The sequence below is a fragment of the Monopterus albus genome, unplaced genomic scaffold (genome assembly GCF_001952655.1).
Source record: "Monopterus albus unplaced genomic scaffold, M_albus_1.0 scaffold13.1, whole genome shotgun sequence".
Taxonomy (NCBI): Eukaryota; Metazoa; Chordata; class Actinopteri; order Synbranchiformes; family Synbranchidae; genus Monopterus; species Monopterus albus.
The window spans coordinates 4073615-4100735 of NW_018127893.1; the positions used below are offsets into that span (position 1 = coordinate 4073615).

Consider the following 27121-nt stretch of genomic DNA (forward strand, 5'->3'; position numbering starts at 1 on the left):
AGAGAGTGAAGGACAGGAGCAGAAAGAAAGAAAGGGGACAAGAGATAAGGTTGATCATAATCACAGATGAACAGTGAAGGTGAAAATACAAAAGGAAAAAGAGAAGAAGGAACAGGAAGTGGCAGGGAGAGGGGAGAAGAGGGGGCAAAAGGGAAAATTAGTCCATGCAATGATCATGGTGTTGAACCACAAAAGCCACAATATGCTGCAAAGAAAAACTAAACATAGCCAAACAAAATAAAAATAACCCCTCATACCCAAAACATAAATGCTGCTCTCATTCAAAGCATACCAATCACCACAGCAGCTCCACATCTACAGGAAATGACAGGAGGTGACATAACAACACACATACACACGGACAGAAATGGAGCTGGTGACTATATGTAGAGGATGACACACTTGTCTGGTTTCACAAAAGACTAAAGAATTTTGAAGCTCATATGAAGGTCACATGTTACACTGATGTTGTTTTTTTGATTTAATGAAATGTTGATGCTCTACAAAGTCAGCAGTCCATTTTGGTTGAATGACACAAATGAACACAAAAATTATCTTGAAAATCGTTCTGCATTAGCACGTCCAACGAGCAGTGCCACACAAGCTTCCCCAAAGGCAGATCAATTAAACCAAGTGCTACGGTAATTGTCATGGCTACCATTTGAGCAGATGTTAAATAAGGAAAATTCAACAGTAAAATTTATCACTTTAATTTCATAAATTTGAGTCTGCGTATAGAAGGACCCAGTTTATGATCACGTTTAAATTAATTTCTGAATAATAATTAACAAAATAACCAGGAGTTTATAAAGCAAATGCATACGATCTGGATCTGTTTCGACTATACACAAATATGTAGGTAATTTCTGCTATCCAAATTACAGATGTGATAATACATTCAGAAATGACACTTTGTGATTAAGTAGCAAACACTGTAGATGTGCGAACTAGTGACTAACATGCATAGTTGAGCAGGTGGAATGTGGTCAAGGTTTAGAGACTGCCAACAGCGAGTTATACAGAGCGACAGCGTTTCGACTACAGGGGGAAGAACGGATGGAGGGTTGGTTGAGGAGGAAAGGAAAACCGAGGAGAATGGAATGGAAGATGTCCTACTTGTGGTAGGTAAACAAATTGTTTGGAGAGCTTGAGAGTCAGAGGTCTGCTAGTGGTCAGAGATAATGATGTATGTACTTAGTAGAGCTGACTACACATTTCATTTCTTAAAAGTAAATGGCATTAGTCAATGAGAAATACATATATACATTAGATTTTTACTGATATAATTAAATGTGGTCTTGGCAGTAAAATAGATATATTGTCTAAACTGTGAATGTGTTCCAGGCGGCTCACTTACATGTTTTGACATTGTTGTCTCTGTAAGTCCCATTGAGAATCGCTAGTTCCATTAGCTGCATCTTCTTCAAGTTGTCTTCTCCCTCGGCCTGTGAAAAACAAAGTGTTAATGTCTGTCAACAATAACACACAACACACTAATTCCATACAAATTGAAGCTCCTTTACAGGCCAACTGAAACTATGCACGTGATGACATTTCACCTAACCACATGCCTGGATTGAAAAGCTACAGTGGAGCAGCTAAATCATTTGGATCCAACATTTAATCTGCTCTTCACAAGCGGCGCTTGGACTGGGTTCAGGGAAAGAAAAATGGGGATACGCTAAAGTGCTGTTGTCATGGCAGAGTGTTTTGTTGTTACTAAAATGCTGACAGAGACATTAAGTGTGGGAATGCATATTCATAATCCATATCAGAATGATAATTACTGTAATTTTCTCTGCTCCCATGTGCGCAATCAAATGCGCAATAACCACCCTGCCTAATGTCAGGCCTGTCAATTAATGTTTGGATAAATAAATACAAAAGCAGCAGCCACTGTCATTATCGCCAAATTAGGGGCTGAAATTATTCACGGAAAGCAATTAAGATGGCACCCCTCCTCCCACTCACAACCACCCATTCCTCCCACTTTGCTTTCTGCACCCCTATCCTCCACGCACACCTCCACCCACAAACTCCATTTCCCCTGAAGCTACCGAACACTCAATAACCATGACAACACAAAAGCCCCATGTGATTTTCTAGGTTGTACATCAAACTTTTAGTAGAGCCTTATGTGAATAGTCTCAAAACTGAAGGGTGCAAAGACGGGCATGTGAAACATCAGATATACCTTAAGTAAATTAATGATTTCATGCATTTTTGATACCGAGGCTACAATTGTGATTCTTGTTCTCTCACCACTTCAACTCACAAAGGTTTAATTTATACACTGATTCTGTATGTAAACGCATCCTGTGCACACACAGTAGGGCAAACCAGCCTGTTAGAGGTGGCAACAATAAAAACAAGAAAGCAGAGAGATTCTCAATCCGGTCTGTGTGAGTCTGTCTCGTGGACTAATTCACAGTTCAACAGCAGTCTGCCGCTCCATTCAGAAGATGATAAAGAAAGAAAGACGTGAGAAGGGAGAGAGAAAGAAGGGGAAAAAGAACGTGGGCTCAGTGTTAAGCCCTCCCATGAGACTCCTCTTCAGCACAGCCATAGATAGACAAAGAGAAAGCACGAGGTTAAGCAAGAGAAGAAGTGACAGAGGCTGGTCTCCCTTGACTAAATATAAGGCAGTGGCTTCAGAGAAGTCACAGTATTCACACATGTAGGTTTAGTGTACCACACAGCTGCCAATTAACAAACCAAGTACACATAGTGCTCTTTCCTTTGGATAAAAGCACAAAAATACCAACATATTTCAAAGCTACAACACTGTGCTGAAAAGGCATACAAAAGGCTTAAATCAAGCACTAGTGATGCAACATGCATGATTTCCATAGTTTTGGTTATCAGAATTTCAAATGATTCATTTATTCATTCATTTGTCATTTTGCTGCTCAAAATAACATGATGATGTACAACTGTGGACCTAGTATTTCATATCAAACCACACTAAGTTAACAATCACACTAATCACACTAAGCAGGTACAAGAACCTTGCATTCCTCAGAGATTTAAAAGTACATTTAAATAGTTCTAAAAATTACAAAACCCACAGCATCCTCTTAAATAGCTGCCAAGCCCTGTTTTGTTTCTTCACTATCAGATTTGGAGGCGAAAAACGGGCCACTTGACAAGCAGTGTCAACAATGATAAGCACCCTAGGTTAATTGAACACGGTTCAGGTCAAAATCTAACAAGACTAACACAGGCAAGTAAGCCTGCCTCAATGGAGAGCCAAAATCACTTCCAATTAGATGATGCAACTTCTATGTAAACATCTGTACACATGAATGAACAAGCCCAACAATAACCACCTATCAATCCTAAAAGTGTGCAAAGTAAACATTTAGGAATGCATTTCCTCATTGCTTTCTCTACTCCATTCCTCTTTAGTTATTTACACCACAAATTAAATTTGACCTTGACCTGTCCAACCTTGCACACTGTAAAAAGCACAAACAAAATACATGTCTGCCCTAATGTGGTAATGATTCAAACTGCTGTTTTTCTTCCTTCATTGTGTGTGCACGTGTGAGTCTCCTCTAAAACTGTGTCAGTGGTTGTTTGGAAGTGGGCCAAGTTGACTTTCTTGAGAGGGAATGAAAGAGAAAGACTAGGAAAAGCTTTCACTAAATCAGGGAGGGAGCTGAATGCATCATGCTTTCAAAGCTTAACACACTTATTGTGACAAAATTAAATCAGACATTTATTTTTGCTTTTTACTGTCACTGTCTCTACAGAAAGCTTAGTTGTCACTAGCTTTCCCTAACAGACAGCCTTGTCATTTAAATAGCTCCTTAGTCTTTCTTCTCAAATCAACTGCAGGTAGCCTTCATGAGCAAGGTGCAAACTGAGGAACCACAGATGACTGGTGTTTTTATAGCTATACTTAAATAGTCTGAGACAAGACTAGCCTTTTAAATTTCAGGAAAAATAACGAGCATGGGGGTAGCTGCTGCTTAGGACAAAAACAAAGGGAAAAGACATGCTGGGATATGAATGTTAGGGCTGCTTGTGTGTTGTATGATGATGGATCAGCAGGGTTGTGGGGGTTAAATGGGGGGAGGGGGGCATCATCCATCCAACTCTGCATAGGTGGCACACTGCCTGTTGAGAGCAGAGAAACAAAATAGAGGGCAGTGTGAGGGGAAGAACACAGCTGCTGCTGCTTGGATGAGGTGTGTGCCGCTGTGTGTGAAATGTGTGTATCCCCAGTGGAGTGCTGCTGATATAGCTCCATCTTCACACTAACACAGTTTGTTAGCTAAAGCTCCCAAACCCCAACAGATCATTTTTGTTTTACATCTGAAACAAGCTCATTTTTCCCCATCAAAATACAAATTCCCACCTGTGACATCTTTTGTTCTCTGCGGATGTTTACGAAGTGTTGGCAATGTTAGTGTACTGGTTTAAGCTATACCACAAGTAAGATAGCAGATCCGAAATGGCAGCGAGATCAAGAGAAACTAAAAGATAATGCTGATGTCACTACAGGAGTGGGGTTTGGTTGACTTAAATCATGTAGCCCTAGGTGTACTTGGCCAGCTTCCTACCGTAGAAGGTGAGCTTAGACGATTTATCTGATGAATGAAGCCAAGGGGAGCAGTTAACGCTTTAATGTTGCCTTACTCAGGGTGTCGCCTCAGAACTCCTCAGTCAGCATGCAGCACCCATAATAAAACATTCACTTAGATGCAGCCATCACTAGGACCGTGTGTAAGCATGCTGCATGCATCTGTGTGTGTCTGACTGGCTGCTGAAATTCCCGGGAGAGGAATACTTGCTGAATTACAGAATGAGAAGGATGAGAAAAGGAAGTTTTTCTTTATCATGCCTAACATGCACACACACACACACACACACACACACGCATGCACATAACAGAACACACACACACTCCCAGACGCTCCTGTCCATCAGTGCAAAAGCCACTCAATAAAGCTGCTCTATCCACAAGAATCAGATTCAATCAATGAGGCCTATTTGTGAAATCAGCAGAGCGGTAAAAGCTATCAGGAAAGAGCAAGTCAGAGAGATGAGGGAAGGAGGGATAAGGAAAGGGAGGGAGGAGAAGGGAGACAGTGTGATGAGCTAAAGTAGGTGAGCCGTGTCTCACTGCCTACCTGACAACCCTGAGATGAGGTCAATAGATGCATGCTAAATCACTGTCATGCTTCACATTTCTGATCAAAACCTGTGTCCATATGTTGATGAATACAAACTGTAGCTAATGCCAATTGTTACAGACAATACAGCTTATGTTCTGTGCTATATAAAGTGTGTGTGTGTGTTTTAAATGCCAATAAGCAACAGGTGAGTGGCTGAGAGTGTTTAGAGAGCTGGACCCTCACTCTCCCCCTGACCTCACAATTCTAGAACTTTTCCTATTATCTTACCCACAGATAAACACAACAGGTGCCTGGATTAGGTGGGATGAATTTGTTCATGCCTATGGTTGAAAAGTGAGGGGGAGTTTTTTTTTTTTTTGCTCATATCTGGCAAAGTCACTGGCTATGCAGCTCAGCGAACAGCTCAGCTTGGAGAGATGAAATGATGAGCAGAGAGAGAGCGAGAAAAACATGTGGAACAAAAGGGTACCAGGAGGAGAAAAGGCACTGCAGAGCAAGTACAAGAGAAAGCATGAATGATTATCTTTGAGTTGGTGGAGAGATGGAGGGATATGCAGAAGAAGAAAGGGATAGCTGGAGAATATGAGACATGAAAAGACAGACAGTGTATTGAAAACCAATTTATCTGCTCCCTTGTGGGCTGACATTGGCTAGGCCTGCTTTCCTTCCTTGGCCTTGCTGCCAGTCATCGCAAACAGGCACATACACACATGTACACAGAACCACACATACACGGCGCGCGCGCACACACACACACACCTTAGGCCTAAGGAGGGCCAGGGTCAGGCTCTCTCCAAGCTACTCCAATTACCTCAGCAGTAAACACAGGCTGCCCCAACTGCCTCCTGGGATACAGAGAGAGCAGAATGTGTAGAACTGCGAATGAAAGGGAAGGGTGGAAAAATTCAGCAAAGACAGACAGAGGAGGTGGTATTGGGAGCCTCAGGGAAGGAGGAGTAGATGACTTCATGTAGAGGGCTGAACTGGTAGTGGTGGCAGCTGGTTTTTCTCCTATTCCCCTCCCTCTCTTCACTCCCTTCTGGTTTCTTCCCAAACTAACATCTGGAGGAAAATGATCGCTCTTTCCACGGTGCCAAATCGACTTATCAACAATTCTCTCTACAAGCAGAGAGTTGGAGAAGAGGAAGAAATGAGTACTTGTGGCAAGCTTCAAAACCTCTCCATACAATAAATAAGTGACAAGAAAACCTCATTAATTCAAGTCAACTAAAGTAAATTTGGAAGCTGGATTGGGGTCAGAAATGAAAACGCGTGCAACAAACCTGATTCTAGTATTAAATAAAAAAAATCCATATACATCATACATAGAAACACATTAAATGCTTTTCACTTTCCAATGGCAGGATACAGGAAAATAAAGCAATACAAACACATATAACCTTTTCTCATTTCTTTCATACAAAGCACTTTAAAAGGAGAGTGCAGGAGTAAGTGCTGCATGTCCTTTTGCTCAGCTTCACTGCTGCACTTTCAAAGGCAATTTTCTTTCCTCTGCCTTGCTCCTTGGCTTTTGTGAACATATCTGCCAAGGGAATCAGGCCTCAACTGTATTTTCCTTTTCCCAAAAGACTAACAAAGCAATCTCCTGCAATTCTCCTCCTCTGACTGTCTTATACTGTCACAACACTCCTGTAAAGCCTCTTCATTTCTCCTTTACTCCTTTGCTCCCTTCCTCACTCCCAGACAGCTCTGTTAGCGATGTGCACCATTAGTCATGCTAAACCACCAACACCTTAGTTCATTAGCATAGAAGTGAACCTGACTCCAGCCAGATTATTACAAACACATCACGGCTGCTCCGCCCCATTACTGTCAATCACACAGCTTACTGAGGTAAAGTGGCATATTACAAAACGAGGAGCTAACTCTTGTGCTAATACTTTACTTTGTGAATCATAACGAAGCTCACAAATGTCAAGGCCTCACAGTAAAAGTGCTGTCTCAATTCTGTCTGATGTAGCGCTGGTGGGTGCATAGGATATTACAATATGTTGCTGTATTAATTTAACTAGTAGAGCCAAGTTTCTTTGGGGTTACCCATAACATGCAATGCAAGTATGGGTGGCAGATGCAGTGCGGGCCTTGGCATTGGATCCTGGATCTATGGGGCTTATGGCAGCCTTTTATAGTGCAGGAAAGGAGAGAGGTGGGCAGCGTCAGTGCTTTGTGCGAACCCCATCAATATCAACTGCCACACACATACACAGACTTGGTGCTGCTGAGAAAAGAATGGAGGAAAAAAGGAAAGAACATGTTTTCTACCAGTTCAGCGCACTCTCTAGAAATGAAGGGGGAAAAAATCCCTCTGTTTTTCCACTCCCATCAAAAGCATTTTCAATTGAACAAAGGGAAAAGCTACACAGAAATTCTGAATAATCTGGTCTGGTATTCCATGTAACACAACTGCATCAAGAGCAGATTAAACATCATATAAATAACATAGAAAAATATATACAGATTTAATAATACAATTTAGATATATTAACGCTTGTTGGCCTGCACCAGCTTTGACAGATGTTACATGATAACAGCGGGAGGGATGATGTAATCTCACCATGTTCAGCCCAGCAAACAGCTGATTCTTCTATTATCTTTTTGTCATCATCATCCTCATCACTGTCCTGCCTACCAACAAAATTCCCTCTCTATCTCAGTCCATATTTCCTATCTGCACCCTCAGTCACTACCTCATTTATTCACTACTATCCTTCAACTTTGCATCTCTCCCCTTCCCTTTATCCCCCATTCCACTGCCAGGCTGTGTATTGTTCTGTCACTGCAATCCTTTAATGCCATCCAATGGAATAGGGAATATCTTGAAGGGATTTGGCCAGGGATGATTTGGGAGCTGTAAATACTGCTAGGGGATTTGCATCAGAATCAGAGATCCTGACTCAAGAACTGATCACTGGAGTCTTCTCCTAAAACAGGGATCCAAGTACTATACCTTCTTTGACAACTGAGATTCAAATCTGGATCCCTTTAGATGGATCTACCAGGACATGTGCATTCAGTGCAGGAGCATCCTTTTTAAATAACCTACTGTGACACCTCCCTTTGGTGTCCTTCGCGTATCTCCATTCAACCTGACAAAGCTTAAAAAGTGTCAATCTCTGCAAAGGTGCAAGTCTCGTTTAGTCAATCCTCCTAACATCTTTGCTTACTTATTCTAATTACTCACACTAAAAATGTCAACATGCAAGACATACAGTATCTGGGAGCCTAGTTCATTCACATAAAACTGAACCTTCTCTACACTGCAAAAACATGCCACCATGTCACCAAAAAGTACACTTTTACCATGATATAAGCCCCGAAATGCAAGCACTTTGTATGTCTTTAATATGATATTAATTTTGAGCAGTGATTAGATGGGAACCACAACAATTATTTGTAAAGCTATTGCGAATGCACTGCTGAAAAGTAGTCCGTTTTTAGTATGCTAATGTTACAAATGTGTGAATTTTCTGACAAGACAAAAACACTGGGGTTTCAGCAGAGCTTTCTGAAGAGGAAAAAAAGAAATATTTTGGTTTTAGTTTTGCTGTGCCCCACTGAACACAACCCAAGTTTCACCATGGAAAAAAGCAGTCAGTGCAAAAGATAGCAAGTATTGCAAATATCACCACTAACAAACTCTGTGAAAAGAAAAGAAGGCAACTGCAATCAACAATACAAATGAGCCCCAGTGAAATAAAAAAGGAAGTGAAGCTTCCACACCTGAGACACCACTGGTGGTGACAACGAAAGCTAATCAGTCCAGAGTTGGCTGTTGGGACAGAGAGAATGGAGTTTGAAATAGCTTGAGCAAGGGCTGGCAAAGCGAGGCAACACAGCTGAATTTGATAGGTGGCCTTTGGGCTCCACACAATCCTGTTTTCCTGCCTAAACACTAGGGTACACAGTCACTAGAGAGGCCGAGATGAGAGCACTGTGCATGCATGTGTGTTCCCACTTTGAAGATTTTGATGCTTGGCCCCATGAAAAGATTGAGAAGTTCAGACACTATTGTGGATGTACAATGTATAAAGTGGTGTGCGCGTGTGCATGCGAGAGAGACAATGTGCACAAGTCTTGATCAGAATTGAGCCATTAGAGTAGCAGGTTCCAAACCACAGCTTTCCTACATTTGACCCACAGGCATATACACACAAGAAAAACATCCACACGTGAGCACACCTCTGTATTTCCTTGACTCGCTGTAAGAAGATTAAGGGGACATTCAAAGAGAGGCAGAAAGACTGGCCGTGGCCCTTCAGGGTCCCTCTCCTCACCACTGGAAGACTAGGGCAGATTAAAATTGCCTGGGCCTCCCAGGCTGCCATGTTACCCACCTCTTCTTCCTGTGTACCATATTGGAATGTTTGCCATATTAGGGCTGTATCACGTATGTATTTAGTGATTATTGATCATTTATTCATTGTTATGAATTTGCTAAGTTAAGAATACATTTAACTCATTCCATATAATTTACTGTGCTATTAGCATCTCCCTCTCTCTCTCTTCCCAAAGTGTCAACACCAGCGACTTGATGAATGAGAGGGATGAAACAAATGAAGGAATGTGGAGAAAATGAAAGATGCCATTCAGCACAAATGTTACTGCAACTGTTACTTCTTCCCCTGCCTTGGCGTTTTCACCATTTCCTGTGGCTGGCTCCATAAGCAGACTCCTGATGATGAGAGGACCAGCAGGGAGAGAAGTCACATTGGCTCTTTGTTCTTCCATCACAATGTGTGTGTGAAAGCAGGTCTGAAGCACAAACCCCCAACACAACTAATAAGCTTACTATAGGTATGCCTCTGGGTAGGTGTGTGAACAAGAATTCTGTCTAACTAAATTAAACTATTGCTCCAGTGATTACAAGGAAGCTGCAATCAGCTGGCTCCTTGTTGGAAGTTTGCATTTATGTAAATGCAATTTTATCGGATTTCACCTGCAGTAGATGGGTTTTTGTACATATTTTTCAGCTGTATATAGGAGGCAGAGTGGCCAAGCCTCTCCAGAATGAGAGTGGCTGAAGACCGCAGGACTTTCAGTGCTAGGGCCAGGTAATTAAAGAAGAGGGAGACAAGGCCAGGAAAGGTTGCCAGGTTTAGGCAGGTTGTTCCCTACAGGGGTGATGTTTCTTCAGGGTCAGAACCACCTGTCTGCACCCCAGGAGAGGAATAGGAATGGAAATGAGGAGGGATGGGCAGATGGAGATGAGGGGAGGAACCCACAGGCCAAGACCAGACCACATCCCTCTTGACAGGAGGAACTGGGCACACATGGACAGAAGCTCAATAGTTACCATATGTAGTACAGAAATAAAAATCTTTGACTGGAGGAATGTGTGCAACTTGAGAAACATTAAATCTTGTTCCAAACAGGTAAAACACCAGCACTTTGTGGCACGTCCTCTCCACACAATGCCTATGCCAAATGCCTCTATATACTTTTTTTTAATTCATCAGAATCTTTGTTAAAAAAAGAGGAAAAACATTTGGGTGACAGGCATAGTACAAACCAACATCTTCAGCCAGATCTGTGGTTTGTAACCTGTGTAACATTAACAGGATGTGGTGACCTTCAGGCCACTGCAGATACAGTAAAAGAAAAGAATGGCTTTTCCTTCAATCACCCAGAAAGAGAACGAGAGCAGCTGACAGCAAGAGAGAGCAAAGAGACATAAAAAAAAGAACAGCTATACACTGACTTTAAAAAGAAACCTGATGGGGAAAGATGAGTAGACTGAAAACAAGTGAAAAGAGATAAGAAAGAAGTATTAAGAGAATAAATGTACACCTTCACTTGACAAGACACTGTGGGCAGCATTAGAGCGAGACAAGGCATACAACAATTAAAAGGAACCTATTTTTACTACAAATGAAACACTGGTAATAACAGCCCTGGTCTTCTAAACTGATTTACAGAAGAGAGTAGGATGGTGCTTCCCCTTCTGGCTTATTTCTATGGTGATCAATAAATGAAAAAAACTATTCTTTTCCATCCTCTCTTCCTCTTGGCAGGGCACAGAGGTAAGGCCTAGATAAAAAAAAAAAAAAAACTGTTACTGTGTTTAAATGTGTGGGTCATCTGCATGATATAAGTATGTGTGGCTATTTTCTTTTTCAACCCAGTCTGTATTTGTGTACTGCCACTCAGGGTCTTGCTTGAATCTGCTTCCATGTGAGTGAATGACAACACTGAACATTTGGACTTAAGCATTTTGTTGTTGTCTGTAGGACAGGTGAACAGGGGCTCCTGGCTCTGTACTAACCGGTTATTTGTGTAATCATAAAGTTCATAAAAAGGGCTTTTAGCAAGGGATGTATAAATGCTGGTGTGCACCTGACATGGCCGATCTTGATTACTTCTCACACAGTAACCAATCAAATGATGCAGTTGTGATCACTACTGGCATAAGTGTCAGAAAAGTCACATCTGTTTCCTGTGATAAAACAGTTTGAGTGGTCAATTCCAATTACCCACTTATCACCTCTAGATCATTAATCAGAGGTGATTATTACATCACACAGTTTTAGTTTTTGCTCTCCCAGTTACCCAGTTTCAATATGCATCTGTGAAGTACCACTCTCAAATGCATTAGCAGGGCACAGAAGGCCCAAAAGGGTAGATAAATGAGTGCACGAGTGTGAGGATGTAAAAATGGATAACGATGAAAGTTGAGGACAAGATGATAGCTGAGCGTCAAAGTTCACACTGCCTCCAGGCCGGGTTTAGTCTCTCCTGCTTGGAGTGAACAAAAGCTAGAACGTCTGTACACATACACACTACAGGCAAAGAAAACAGCACAACAGCAGTGAAGGAGGAGCACAGTGGTGCAGTCCCTCCGTCTCAAGTAGAGGTCACCAAGTTAACAAAGCCAATTAAAAAGATGATTAACATTCATATGGGAGATGCAGAGTCTACGTGCAGGTGGGATGGGCGCACCATTCTCTCTCACACACACACACATACAGTATATAATAGGAGCAGTGAACAGTGCAGTCCAGCCTGTTGTAACTGTGGTGTCCTGGGAGGTGGAGATCAGGAGGTTAATATAATCCAATCCAGCTCCTCCATTAGCCTGATGAAGGTAATAACTGCCTACAGGGAAAGAAAGGCTGCCAGGTTGACTAAAACTATATATGCTGCCTGCCTGAAAAGCCTTAGGGCGTACTTTAGCTGGATGGCATAGCAAGATAACATTTACTTGTTATTGACCACTTTTACTTGTGCACAATTGTATAGTACATGGGAAAAGAACAGATATTGTAGCCCACTGTATGATGTGTGTATGTGTACTCTGCAGCTCAAGTGTAGACCTTGCAGCTAGCACACAGGCAATAAACAGGATGATATGAGGGCAATCTAAGATGTACAAGGATGACACAAACACAAACACACACAGACACAGACACAGACACACACACACATATAAATCTGAGCTTCTCTTCATGAGCCTGGTTGGGTATCATGCATGACAGAGGGCGTGAGGGGGGAAGTAGATTAATAGTAAATAAGAGGAGAATGGTAGTGATAGGTAGGCCAAAAGGAGAATAAACATCGTTAGCTGGAGAGGCACACATGGATGGATGCAGCCAGATGGTGTTTTGTACTCATTTGTCATACAGTGCTGACAGAGAGAAGAGGAGGAGTGAGAACTAGAAAAAAAAAACCCCAACAAAAAACAAAAACAAAAGGAGGTGTTTACTGATTGCAAAGTCAGGACACCGTTGCCTAGAACAGACTAGCACTGTTGAAATCTAGCTCTGCTTGTTCTGCCTCATCTTCTCTCTGTGCCAGCGCCTTTTCTGTCCGAGTGCTTCTGATGGTGCTGCCATTGTAGCCCTCTGCCAAGCTGGATGCATACTGGTGAGTACAGACACAACACCCTGCAGATCGCCAAACTTGGCTTCCATTAAGGTCCATCTGTCTTCCTTTTGCAAAAACACCATCTACTATATGTCATTCCTCAAAGGTGGTCCATAGCAGAGAGAGACGTACAAGAGGAAAAGGCAACAAATACAGTGATGAGGAGATGCTCAGGGGAGAAAGATACAGGGACAAGAACAAAGGGCCATACATGTTTGCCCAAAAGAGGAATTTAGTCCTTGCCTAGAAGGACAACAACAATGAGGCTGGTGAGTCAAATAAGACAACTGATACAGAGCTCTCAGTTTGCTGTTCACTGCCAAGGCATTTAGAAAAATAAAAAGGTGGAGCAATTGAATCATCTCATTTTCATAATGTAGACTAGAACTATGTAAGTGAGAAAATACCAAAAATAGAACTTTAAATGAGGGGCAGTAGAAGGCTGGAGAGTTCAGAGATGGGGATGGATCACAAGTGAGATCAGTGAACTGGAGCTTGGAAGCAGCACTGGGTCCCCACCATGTTGCAAATGGAGAGTAGTGCTCTAGGCCACTGATCTACTGGGGTTGCCACATGCTGCTCACTTTGTTTGCAGGAATGACAGTTTTTCATTCTGGGGAGACATGTACTTGGCTCTCCAGGGCCAAAGTGCCCCAACGCCAACTAGTGTGCTTTCTTCCTTTCTGTGTGGTTCTCCTTTCAACCCTAACCTTTCTCAGGTGCTCTATAAAAGTGTGTGTGTATGTGTGTGTGTTAAAAGAGAAACAAGGCTACGAAGCTACCTCTGTTAATGTAATCTAGGTATCTTGCAGCTAAGCAGTGTGGGTGGCACAGTGTCAAGCTCCCTTTATCAAATCAACTCGCATCATGTGGCTTCTGTTCTTGCTAAAACAGATCTGTGCCTAAAAATCTCATCCCTATTGCTTTACACCATAATCTATCAGTCACTTCAGATAAAACAAATTAATAGGAAAAATAAAAATCAAACAACAAACAAAGGGTGGGGTTGGGGAAAACACTAAAGACCAGAATCAACGGCTTTTTAATCATATAAACAATTCTGTTCATACAGTAGCTGATTTATCACTACAAAATATAAATTCATCTCTCAAAAGAGCTTCAAGTGATGTACTGGGATGGGGTTTATTTCCAGAGTAACACATTTAAATTTCAGGATTTAGTCTGCTTAGCCATTTTTAAAATGCATCTTGCAGTGGAATGTGACAAAACTGAATGCTTCATTTTAATGATCAGCAATATTATAACTACCCACTTCAACTGTATCAGATTTGGCCTTTTTCTCTGCTTTTTAAGAGAAAAAGAAAAGAAGAAAGAATTTGTGACTGCAACAGTTTTCTGGAAGAAGTGGTGTGTTATCTGACAGAAATGCAGGGGTGCCAGTATTTTGGGCCACCAATACTTTGGGCCATGACTGTATGTGAACAAAGGTGCAACATGCTTTACATGTAGGGGAGCTGCACAGGTTTTCCCCAAGATTATTATTAAAGGTCTTCTTAAAGATGTCTCTATAGTGCCCCATGTTAAACAGCCTTTTAATGGTGATTATAATAGAAACTCCCCTAAAGCCAAAGTTCAGCTTGATATAAAATACATGTGGAAATGTGGCACCTTATGTGCATACAGATACCGGCCAAGACACACCACCCGAGCTTTGTTTGACATGGGGAGTACAACTAATATAAATGGATTTGGGTTTAAGCGGGTCTTGTGCTATGTTCACACACTCCGGCTGAGAGCCGATTCTTATTTGTGATGGAAATTCCATCCTACATAATCACTGCATATACACAAGTCAGGTTTACTGCCTCTTTCATAATTAGTCAAGCACTGCTGTCAGTCACAGGACAATACATGTGTACAGGTCGGTTATTATTGCTCTCCAGCCTTTGTATGTACTGAAAGAGGAAGTGGCACAGATCAGACAGGGTTTATGCATACAGCACATCTCAGTATCTGAGTGAAGGTTACCTAAAGTGTAGTGGGGCTCTGCTGCTAGCTTCATTTGAGGGCTTAAACCAAGAACTCAAGGGATGAGTGGTGCATTTTAGTCAGCGTGTATGTGCATGCATGGGCAAGCCATTTTTTGGGCATGCATATCCTCGTGTGTGTGTATACTAGAGCAGGATCAGTGGAGTAAATCCACACTTGAAAGAGTAGCTCAATCAAGCACTCCCACCCATCTCTTTCTCCCCTCTTCTGTCTCTCTCATCTTGACAATGTTTTCCTGCTCCCAGTTCATGAAGAGTTGAAGAGTTCACAGGACTGGGGAGTAACAGAGTGCTACAGAGAGCAAAGAGGAACAAATGTGAACCCTTTAACGCTTCCCATTAGTCAACTCTCAATCACTGCCACAGTAAGCAACACCCACTGACAGGGCTTTATAGCCATCAATATTTGCTCAGCTAACATGTTAAACACTAAAATGTTGATAATAGAGAAAATCCTATTTACTACATATATATATACTGTACATACAAAATCTGCTGTGAAAGATTGTGCATCTAAGGTAAGGCACACTTGAACTGTGGAGATTCATTGTTAAAATCAAACAAATTACAATTTTAAACACAACATTCAGTATGAAATACAATTCTCTCGACACATAAGCACCGTAAGCCTGAGTGCCACAGTTACTTTGGCGAGTTCAACTGGTAAGTTTAGGTTTTTCCGTGACATCTGGGCTTCTAATATAAGTGAATCAATTATGAGATTATCTGAAGGCAAACCAATCATTACAAACCCTTTAGCTTCAATTTACCAATAGCTTTGCTGACCAAACAAGTGTTTGCTTCTCACGCTGTCCTTCCTTTGTTTCAGTGTTGCAGCTGGGTCCTCCCCAGTGACAATTAAAGCCTGCTCCATGAAAGGGAATAGAAAGCATGACATCATTTTGTTTCCTGTGCAATTTAATAAAGGTGACTTTACGCTGCCAAACATGGAGAAGGTGCCCTTCATTAGAACAGCCATGCGTACCTGGCCATCCAACTTTAATCCAATTTAGTTTAGTATAATAAAGGGAAGTACACCAGCCAGTCATACCGGGGGTGGCTGTGGCTCAGGAGGTAGAGCGGGTCGTTTCCTAACCGGAGGATTAGCGGTTCGATTCCCGGCTTGTCCAGTCAACATGTCGAGGTGTCCTTGAGCAAGACACTGAACAGTTGCTCCCGGTGATGTCACCGGTGTGTGAATGCATGAGTGCTTGGGAGTGCGACTGGGTGAATGGCCGAATAATGTGTGAAAGCGCTTTGAGTGTGCTGTAAAAGCATAGAAAGGTGCTATACAAGTATAAGACCATTTACCATACTGCCCATGCACTCAAGACGAGTGCATACACATGCACACAATGACATGAATAAATTAAGAGTGGTCTAAGAAGTTCGTTGGACAGGACTACTATAAACCTAATCTGACAAACTGAAACTTAATCACTTCTACTGACAGTCAAATTTGTCAAACCCTGGGCAGTGACAGGCCATTGTGTCAATCACCATCAGGAGTACCAACCTCTTATGTAAACAGAATGGGGGGGTCTGATTGCCTACAGAGATCTAAACTTGGTTTATTTCCAATCAGACAGGCAAATGTTCCAAAATATGTTCAAAAACAAAAATATATATCTGGATTAACAGACTTTAAAATTAGGAGCATATATAAACAAGGGACCAATGTGCCTTTGCTATATTACAAAACAAAGCAGGACCATTTTAGTGTTCAAGGATCAAAGCATTTATAAGTAAATTTGAAAGGCACAGAAAAACAGAACACACCACATCTATTTAATGGAAAGATCTTTTCATTACATTACATGGACAAAGATGCCTTGCTTGAAGGAAAAATGGCCTCTGGTGGACTGCAATGAGTCATTAATTAGCTCTATAAAACTCTTATTTGAATTGAGGGCAGGAGGAAACTTTATGAGCAAGATTTCATTAGTGTATCAAAAGAGCTAGAAGCTTCTTCCTTCTGTTTTCGAAATAAAAAGGGATTCTTCATGAGCCAGTGAATTGTACAGATACTGAATTAGTAGACCATCTTTAATGTACTTGTCAGCCTTGAAATGCATAGATTTCTAGAAAAGTGAAGAAGCTATTTTTGTGGCACTCTATTCAGATGCATGTTAGCTGCCTGAAGCTGTCACTGACTTAAATGGACATCATAAGGGGTTTTGTTGAGTCTCCACATGTTAACAGTGACTCATTCTGCATCACTCTTTAGAAAACTGTCACTTCCAGAGATGGCTTCATCTTCACATTCATGTGAGCGCACACAGATTTGCATGCATCTGTATACATGTGTCAACATCCTCTATGTTTACGTATTGGCTGTGGAGCTCTGAAATACTCCTGCACTCAGACACAAGTGCCTAAAGAAGTGACAGGCGGGCTGAACAGAGACGAGCAGTTTTTCAAAGAGAGGACATGCTTTCCACATCATCAGGTTGGATGTATAAGGCCTCGCCGAGACACACAGAGAAGAGCTATTGTAATAGACAGGAGACCCCAGCATAAAGACACCAGATGTTGCATCTATAACCTGAGCAGTTCAGATGTGCTGAACACAATTCCACTTCAGGGCCCAAGATGTGTCCACAATATACTGTAGTTAGCCTACATTTTATGTGCTATTATTTCACAATACCCCTTCAGTCTTGGCTAGCTGGTAAAGCAGTGGTTCGGTGAATAGGAGTACCCGAGGTGGCAGCAAATATTGGGGCAGCTGTGGCTCAGGGGCAGAGCAGTCATCTCCCAACCAGAAGGTTGGAGGTTCGATGACGGGTTGCCTGCAGTCTACATGTGAATCGCTACTTGGCCCCAATGGCCATAGCAGCACCTTGCAGGGGTCATCCGTGTGTGTGTGTGTGTGTGTGTGAGCTGGCGCTGCAGATGGCTGCCTCGATTCTGTACCGGAGACAAATTCCTTGTGTGTATAACGTACTTAAAGTGATAATAAATTTTGCTGTTCATTCTCCTGCCTCTCCTCGTCTCATTCTCTATACTTAAAGGGATGATGAAAAATTATAATAAATTGTACTGTAATACAACTACTTAGGGAAAGCATCACCCTTGTTGTAGATGCACACATGTAAGGAGAAATGTGTATTTACAGTACAAAGTACATGAAGGACAACCTTACACTGCATCTCATTTAACCTTGCATGCCTGGCATCGGCTGTCCCCATTTCTGCAGACCACCAAGCTGTGCACTGCCACCTGATGGCAAATCTGGCCTTCAGTTACCTTGCCCACCTGGTCACCACAGTTAACTAGGAAAATATGAATCATGTGCCAAAAAGCTACAGTGGCACAGTGTATAAGGAAGCTGAGGCAGAGGGGAAACGGAGATGAAATGTGGCACTCACAGGAGGTGTGTGCAGCTAGCTATGTTTTTCCACTCCACTGGGGGTTCAGCCAACCTGTTCCCCTGGTCTATAGATGGAAGTAAACAGGATGCCAGCAGTGGGATTTAAGTGGCATGCCATATGTAGCCCCATTATCCTGTTGTTTGGAGTTAGTTGAGCATGGAAAGCCTTCTCTCAGCACTACTAAATTAGAGCTAAAACATGCCCTCTGTGTCAACTTCCCTAGAAACTCAAATGACTGTACTTTTGGAGAACACTGAATATCTTATTTGGCCATAAAGGTGTTGTGACTGCATACCAGATGTGTGTGTGTGTATATATAAACATGCTATGTACTCACAGCAGGTACGAGGAGCTTCTTGACCTCCTCTACTGCTCTCCTCATCTTGATCTCAGCTCTGGCTTGTGTATCTTCCACTGTGATCAGGACATGAAGGTCTTCATTTAGGTGTTCCCAGTTTGGTTTCCCTCTGTTCTGTTCCTCCTGGGGAGTGATAGAGAGAGAGGGAGAGAGTCTGTGAGTGAATGTAACAGTGTGGGTGTGTGTAACACTAACACAGCCTATCAGAGGAAGTAAAGGATATAGGCTGGCATACACAAAGGATAATGGCCCTGTGAGGAGAAGCAAGATGACAGGAGCAGCCCTTTAGTCAGCTATTTAGCTTTAACAGCAAAAAGACACCTATCTTTAATAGACACCTCACTTCACAGAGACAAAGATGACAGCTTGCCCTGCAGCAATTAATATCTGTGAAAGACGGATGTGGATTTTTAAGCCATACCACTAGTAGGGATACAATATATGAATATTGTTCAAAGTGCCACAGGATTGTGTGTGAAGGTACACAAGAGAACACCTCCATTTCTTACCCGTACTTGTGTGTACTAGGGATGTCAATGATTAATTGATTATCGATTGCATTTGGATCTCTAGTGTGGACAATACTGTCCAAACAATATGTAGCTCTCTGAGGGAGCCGTTCTCCCTCCTGAAAAGGCAGCGCCAAAGCATTCAAAAGGTGCCAAATTATAGCACTAGCGGTACAAGAATGGCAAAATGTGGTGTATTCAAAACCATCCATTACCGTTTGACTGCCTTTCAACACAGTTAAAAAGGAAGCAGTTTCAAGATGTGAAGTGGGAAGGCTGAGTTTAGGGAATGGTACAGTGTCTGCATTTTTTAGGTGTCCGCTTAAAAAGTCCACTCACACCTCACTCTTATGTAAAAGGCGAAATGGAATATGTAAAGACAAATATGGAGTAGCCTAACATTTGCATTAGTGTTTTTTTTAGAACAGGCATCACCACTTAGCAACTTTCCTCCCTCTTCTGGTTTCCAAGCTGACAGCAAATGCAGCAAGCAGACACAGGGTGCTTTAAAAAGCTTTTTGAGGTCGTATCGCATGTCACTTTATAGCCATGAAAGCCAGTGGTTAGAAAACTGCATGCTTCCCCCTGAGGTGAGAGGTCGAGGTTTAGGTTGTCTGGAAAAAACAACTTTTGATTCTTTGAGGTATGTTACCACATTAAACCACCAAAAAAGAATGATAGTTTTAGTGTTAATAAGTGACTAACTTTATGAAGATAAAACAGGAATAACAAAATGAATGTAATGCCAAAATACTGCAAAACCCCAAATGGGATTTACTTTTCCAAAGGAGGTCAGAGTCTCAAGTAGTGAAATGCTTCCCAGCTTCTTCCCTCCTGCTATTAGTGCAGACTGCTGATGAACACTGTGTTTATCTCCATTCCTACTCCAGATCACTGCTCATTTGTGAGTAATGGAGCCACTGTGAGGGTGTCTAATTACAAACAATGCATTGCAGTGCTCTGCAGGGGTCCACCTGACATGATTTCAATACACTCAGCAAGCACCACGAAGTGAGAGGACACACGCACATACAAACACACACCGAGCTTAGAGCTTGAGCTGAGTGCCACCCACCTGTTTTCTACTCCAGAGAGAGCCGTTGCCATGGCACTGCTCTTTACAACACACGCGCAAAAGTTCAATATTCTGCTCTCGTTTTCCCCTTTTCCACACAGGGGGGGAAGGCCTAGTTTCAGCAGTCAGGTCATTATTTCACCATGACTTATGGCCTATTAGGGGACATGGGGACTGGAGGGTGACTCAGCATTTTCTAGAGGGGACACAGGCAGGCCACAATGGCTGCCTCTGCATGCAGGGCACTGCATGAAAATATGTGGTACATAAATAAATGCACATATGTTGGCAAACTGTTCCTTCAGTTGAACCTAACAAAATTTATCCAGATTCTGATTTGGTTAGAGAGGATTAACACAAACACACACACACACGTATCCATGTGCCCTACCCGCACATATCACACCAACACAACTGCCTGTGAACAAGGTCACTTATGTGCCCTCTGAGAGAGAGTGACAGCATGGCAAACAGGAGGAAGGCTGGAGGGGGAGTCTGAGTGGTAGGGGGAGAAAAGAGAGGGAAGGTGAGGTGAGCACCATGTCCATGCTGGCTGACATCAAATACCATGGCAGTAATCATACACCAGAGGGCAATCCGTTTTGGCAAAATATGTAGAACAGATAAATAGCATGGATACTGATCTAGAAACAACATCTAAGAATAGAATCAGAGGGAAGGAAACTGCTTGCCAGTTATGCTGACCGACTCCCATTGTCTGTACACCAACCTGTTTGCTTGCTGCTTTTTACAACCCTCAGCTTGAGCCCAATAAACTTTCACTACATGCAAAAAGGTTATAAAAGCATCAGACTTTTTCCTGATCGCCCCCTCATTTTTAAGATGCATTACAAAACGAAAAAGAAAAGGGAAAAAAAACCAACACGAGTGGCAGTTCATTCTCGTAGTTTACATGTTATTTCACAGATTCACTCAGTACCATTGTTTCACCTGCCTGCTTCGACAGCAGGTCACACTGCAGGGTCAGGTAGACCCCTGAAGCTGCAAGGGATTTATAGCATTGCTCAAGGACACAACAGGGTACACTTGCAGACAAAAAGATTTCCATCCTCGGTGTTGTTGCTCAAGGTCAGTCCTACTTAATATACCACCCTGTTCCCTCAATAGTATGGTGCTACAATTCCCTGGCAGTGCTGCACTTCAACACTTAATAAATTAAACTATCTGCACTGCTTAAAACTAGGGGTCTCCAACACATCGCTAGTGAGCTCCCAGTAGCTTGCTACCAGATTCTGAGTTGCTCACCTAAAGGTTCAGAGAATATACAGTACAATGCATGCATTATAAAACTAAAAACATTAAACAACAGATCTTCGCTCAGTAAACCTGCTCAAACTGCAGTCCAAACAAATACAGATGACACAATAAACATGCAACATTAATATACAAGAAACAGGAGGTATGTTGTAACAAATTCAGTTAGTTGTGCTGTGGTCTGCAGTACCTTTACGTTTCAGTAAGTAGCAGTTGATATTTGCTATGTACCATTGGATGTTCTGGCAAGTGTCTAGCAGTTGATATTTGCTATGTACCATTAGATGTTCTGGCAAGTGTCAATGCATTGATTTGATACTCCGTCAAATACCGGTGTTATAACGAGTGTCTTTTTGTACCATTTCTAAGCAGGGTTATAGATGTTTATTTGCATTAGACATGTAGATCAGGATATCTTTGAAATGTGTAAGTATCACAATGTTTAACATGTCTGTTGTTAATCAAACTGTGGCAGGTGGGCATACGTAGGTTACCTTAATTGCCTCCACTGTTGCTTGTTATGATAAGGAGCCCAAACTACAAATTTCTGTTGTTTTTACATCACCTACAGTACATGCAATCTATAAAATAAGGTTTTGGTTTGTGAAAGGCAGTGCATATGAGCTTGGCAGTCTGAGGTGATCTTTGTTTTTGATACAAAATGTGTTGATATCAATATTTAATAAATGGTTACATAAAACAATTAGCTTACTCAGATGGTTTTGTTTGGAGATCTGTTTGAAAGCTTTGATACAATATGTAACTAGTAGTCTAATATAAAATATGAGTAGCTCTCAGCTGCTTTCATTTTTTTCAAAGTAGCTCTCCCAGTAAAAAAGGTTTGAGACCCCTGGTTTAGACTCTGCCTCTCCAACTTCAGACAGCCCCCCTTCGCCTTTGATCCTGAAGTATGTTCCCAACTGGGGTCAATGCAGCTGAGGCTAAATGCCAGCAGACTAAACAGGTGCAGCAAGGAGTGGCAGTGGCAGGGGCAGGGAAGGACAAGAGAGGATAAGCACGTCTATAGAGGAAGAAGGATCAGCAACGATAAAAAAATTAATTAAATATTACATATGAGCTAAAAGAAAACTGAACAAGTAAGAATAACTTAAATACCTATACTTTCAGTGATGACAATGAACAAAGTACTGTTTATTAGGGCTTAAGAATTTTAGTCACTGCTGCCGATTGCACTGAGTCAATTACTTTTCATAAAATGTAATTGAAATGCAAATTCAAAAATCGAAGAGGGTAGACCGCACAACAGAAGGGCGATCCCAAACAGGATTTTTAGCTCTGTGTTTAAAATGATACATATCACAGAAGAAATTCATTTAATATTATTATGATATAATTGTAGTGCCAAACCATACTGCAGCGGTTGTTACACCTCCTGCTATTTGCAATCCATGTGTCCCTGAACCATTGCATTCCTCTATTGCTCTCTCAAAGCAATTTCCAGCCAATAGCCCCAAGGTGCTAAAAGTAATACCTGGATATTGGTCTGCTTTTCCCATCAACATAATAGCTCCCTGTAAACTCTTAACAAAGAAGACAATCTTTCTGTTGCAGTGGGTAAAGTTTAAAGAATCCAAGAAAAAGTCAGCTTAAACTTAAACAAGTGGTCTTGCTGCAGCATTAGTTGAGTTCAACATATTGACTACCAGTGTCACATGCTGTATTGGTTCTTATACAATTAAATGTAGATGTTTAAAAGTGTACGACCCAAGCTAGAGGTCTATTATAATATGCTACTGACTGTGCTGATATCCCAGTTTTAGTCATTATGTGTCGGGACAATCAGCCAAAAAAAAAAAAAAATCTAATTAAAGTGATAGAGTATTCCTCAAAGTATGAAAGGACACAGTGTGGCACAAGCTAAAACAACTGTCCATGGTGCCAACTGTAATCTTACAGAGCGTGGTAGCCAAAATAAAATTAGGGAATTGTTTTTGCAAAAGGGAGAGAAATCCCTAATCTACTTGCGCAGCGGTCGATACAGCGTACCTGTAATTTAATTACTGTTGATTTGCATTAAGCGTGACTGGTAGAGAGAAAACTAGAGAGACTCAAGCTGCCACATTAGATGAAAGTTTGATTGGAATAAGGCTCCAGAAGGAGTCCTTTTTTTTCAACTGTAAGACGGCAATCATCAAAAAGAGCATAACTTGCAAGTGTCATCTGTTTGAATAGCATCTGAGATGAGAAAAAAAAAATTTTTAAAGACCGGGAGAGGGCCAAGTTTAGTGGTGTCAAACACATTCTCTATGCAATTGTAATGTCTCAGGAAAAAAGTGTCTCTATCCAGCTACAGGTTTGTTGGCATTGAACAACTACAGCTCCTGACAGTGTTGTAGTGACTAGAACACTCATTTCATGCTGACGGACAGTAGAATAATTACAGCTGTATCTTGTTTAAAATGACTGCGTTCAAATTTTAGAAGCAAGTAGAATAGTAGTAGCTACTCACCCGCACACAAAATACTATAGGAAACAAAACAAGTCGGGCATGCACAAACCGGGGAGGGTAGGTGAGTAATGAGATGTATTATACCTGTATGTGGGGGAAAAATAAAACAGAACAAAAATAATTCAACACTGTATCCAGGGCTCCAGACTAACGTTTCATACTGGTGGCATAGTGCCAGATTTGGTGGCACCGCCTCTGTTTTACAACATAATGCTAAAGAATCAGTGTTTTTCACAAATTATTTTAAATAACCTTAGATAGACAATAGACTAGTGGAACAGGCAAATGGGAAAATCACATCTGGAACAGGTTTCCAGTTCTTTTAAGAACTGTAGTTCTTGTAGTCACTGTAGTGCTCTATAGCCTAGCAGTCAACATGATGATAATGCCAGTGCTAATGATGATTAGGCTATTATATTTCAATTTGTAGCCCGTTTTCTTCTGAAGATAAATTTATGCTCTTTGGCAATGTCTGTGTTGGACTTTATGCACAGTTGAGCTCTCTCCCTCGCCTGACTAGTGCCAGATCACTTCTGGGCTAAAGTTAATGGTAGCCTATTACTTAAAGAAGTACCTGATGGTGTGTTTCAGCCACTACTAACTTCAGACGTGAGTGGTGCATATGCATGACTTAAGTGTTTGATCCATTCAGTCCACACTGACTCAGACCTCTGTGCTAGCCTCTCAGAACAGCCTTCTGTCAGCAGGACAGCATGGTCTTCACAACAGGTGCTCTACCTGATTTAAGTGGCTGTCTGGGGTGATTACACCTCACATGCACGGGGGGGAGAATGACATGGGCCTGCAGATGAACATTATGATGACAATTATATCTGTCTGCAGTTGTTTGTGCACAACCTGTTTATTTTGCTGTTGCACCCAGTGTGACCTTTGAAAGACACCAGTCTCACGCTAAACAAATTTGGTCACAAAATATGACTGATCACTTGCAGTCTGGAGCTCTGGTATCAGTAGACAGTATTTAGAGAATTTGAAAGGAACTGGGAATGAAAAAAGTGATCAGGACATCCCTAATTATAAGCATTATATCTGGTGTTGTTTGATCAAAGTGTGAACTACCACATTTTTCTCTTAACCTGCTTTGTTTCTCCTTATTTTCTACTTGATTTGCTGTTCTTCTCTCACCATTATTCTTTATTTTACTCTGATTCTCTCTCCTTCACTCTCCGACTCTCTCCCACTGTGTAGCTCCAGTGAGCCAACTCCCCATCAGGCAGTGAGACCCAGGAGGGAGCAACGAGCTGAATTATTGAGAGCATAAAAACGCTGCTACTAATGGATCCTGAATAAACACACCAGCTAAGCTGCTGCTGAAGCTTCCTCTGCTGCCACAGGGCATCAAGCAAAAAAAAAAAATACTAAGGTTGAGGATGCAGCGACTGGAGGCAACGGCTGTGGCCTTATCTGGGGCTGTGCCACATTTATGACACATGGGTCATCCCAAAGCTTTTGGGGTGCAGCGAGCTAACCTGACAGTGGTTCTCGTGAGTTATTGGCAGTGAAGACTATAAAGGATGTAAAAACAAGCAAACTATTGGGTGTTTTATTTCATTTTCATTTCCCCATCTTAACTCAATATTACTGTAATTATGTAAACCAGACAGCAGTGTACCCTAGCATAAAGGTAGTAAGAAAGGAAAACTATTTTAATGAAGAACAATTAAGAAAAGCTTTTTGCATAATTGAATTATACAGTTGTGCAATGAAAAATATGCTTTTAAAATTTATCATCTACTTCATAACAACCAGAGAAGTATCACCTAGGACTATCTGAGACATTTTAAATATTGTGCTATTCTCTAGCTGCATCCCAAATCAAACCATTGAGTAAAGAAATTACGTTGCCTGTAATTGTGCAGGGCTTTTGACAGGTCAAAAACACAAATAAACGCAAATAAACTGACACACATGATAAAGTTTGTGAAAGTGTGCGGGTTTGATCATGCTTGAGTGTGTTCATTCCCATTCAGTAATTCCAGAGAAGGAACAATAGCTGTGTCTTCATCTTGTTCCGTGATAATGGACACATTCCAAGGGAAATGAGAAGAGACAGAAATTAAAAACAAAATGGAGGAGCCATAAAAAAAAAAAGAGTTAGGAAAATGTTGGCCCTGCATGAAACTGCAGCTTCTATGATTATGACTAGCTGAAAATCTGTGTACATCCATGTGTATGGATCCTGTTTCTGTTACAGTGCATTGTGGACTGTGTGTGTGTGTATGAGAGTGTGTGTAGAAGGTGATTTCCATAGCAAGAGGAATGAAATACACTTCACCATGCTTCTGATTTATGTAAATGCTTTGTAATATAGCACCACTGCCTGGAAACTCCACGCAACTGGGAGATAGCAACAAAAAGGAAAGGAGGTTGAAGAAAAAAAAAGTCGCTCAATGAAAAAACAAACAAAACTGCCATAGTACAGCTGAAGCCCATGAGCAAAACATGCACAGATGCTTGAAATACCACTATTTTCACAACTGCCAATTTATCCTCACAGTAACTTCAAAGTACAACATCAAATCTGATGCGACACACTTTGGAACCCCCGGAGATGAATGTAAACTGCTGATGCGTTCAAACTTTAGTTGCTGATTATTTAGTTATCTGCTCTGACTGAATGGTATGATGTGTAGGCTGGAAAACCGCCAACTTTGACTGCTACTAGTTTTGAGTTTTTGGCACCAGAAGTCAAAATTACTTTCCATTTGTTATGTACATCAAGAATTTTTAATACAACATCAATAAAATATATTAAAATAGAACATAATAAAAACAGAACATTGATGGAATCTACTGCTACAAAGTGTTGCAATAACAAAGGAAAGACTGCCTAAATAATGAAGGAAGGGGCATTGTACTACGTTCATTTTTTCCTTGCAGCAGTGTAAGGCTGCATGATTAATCATCTCGTGAGTGGGTTTAGATCTCTGTATGATCTCGGTCTCGCGTGACAATGATTCCGCCATGTTTGCAATAGCAGGGAGACATCTTGCAACAAACCAAGG

General features: G+C 41.5%; 1 protein-coding gene across 1 annotated transcript in view; it reads right to left on the reverse strand.

The window, feature by feature from the left end:
* Positions 1-27121, reverse strand: part of qkia (QKI, KH domain containing, RNA binding a) — a 73308-nt gene that overhangs the window by 5728 nt on the left and 40459 nt on the right. Inside the window, exons 4-5 of the mRNA XM_020590823.1 lie at positions 18746-18889; positions 1358-1445 (exon numbers count right to left, since the gene is read on the reverse strand). Coding sequence (XP_020446479.1) covers positions 1358-1445; positions 18746-18889 — 232 coding nt within the window. The remainder of the gene's footprint in view (positions 1-1357; positions 1446-18745; positions 18890-27121) is intronic.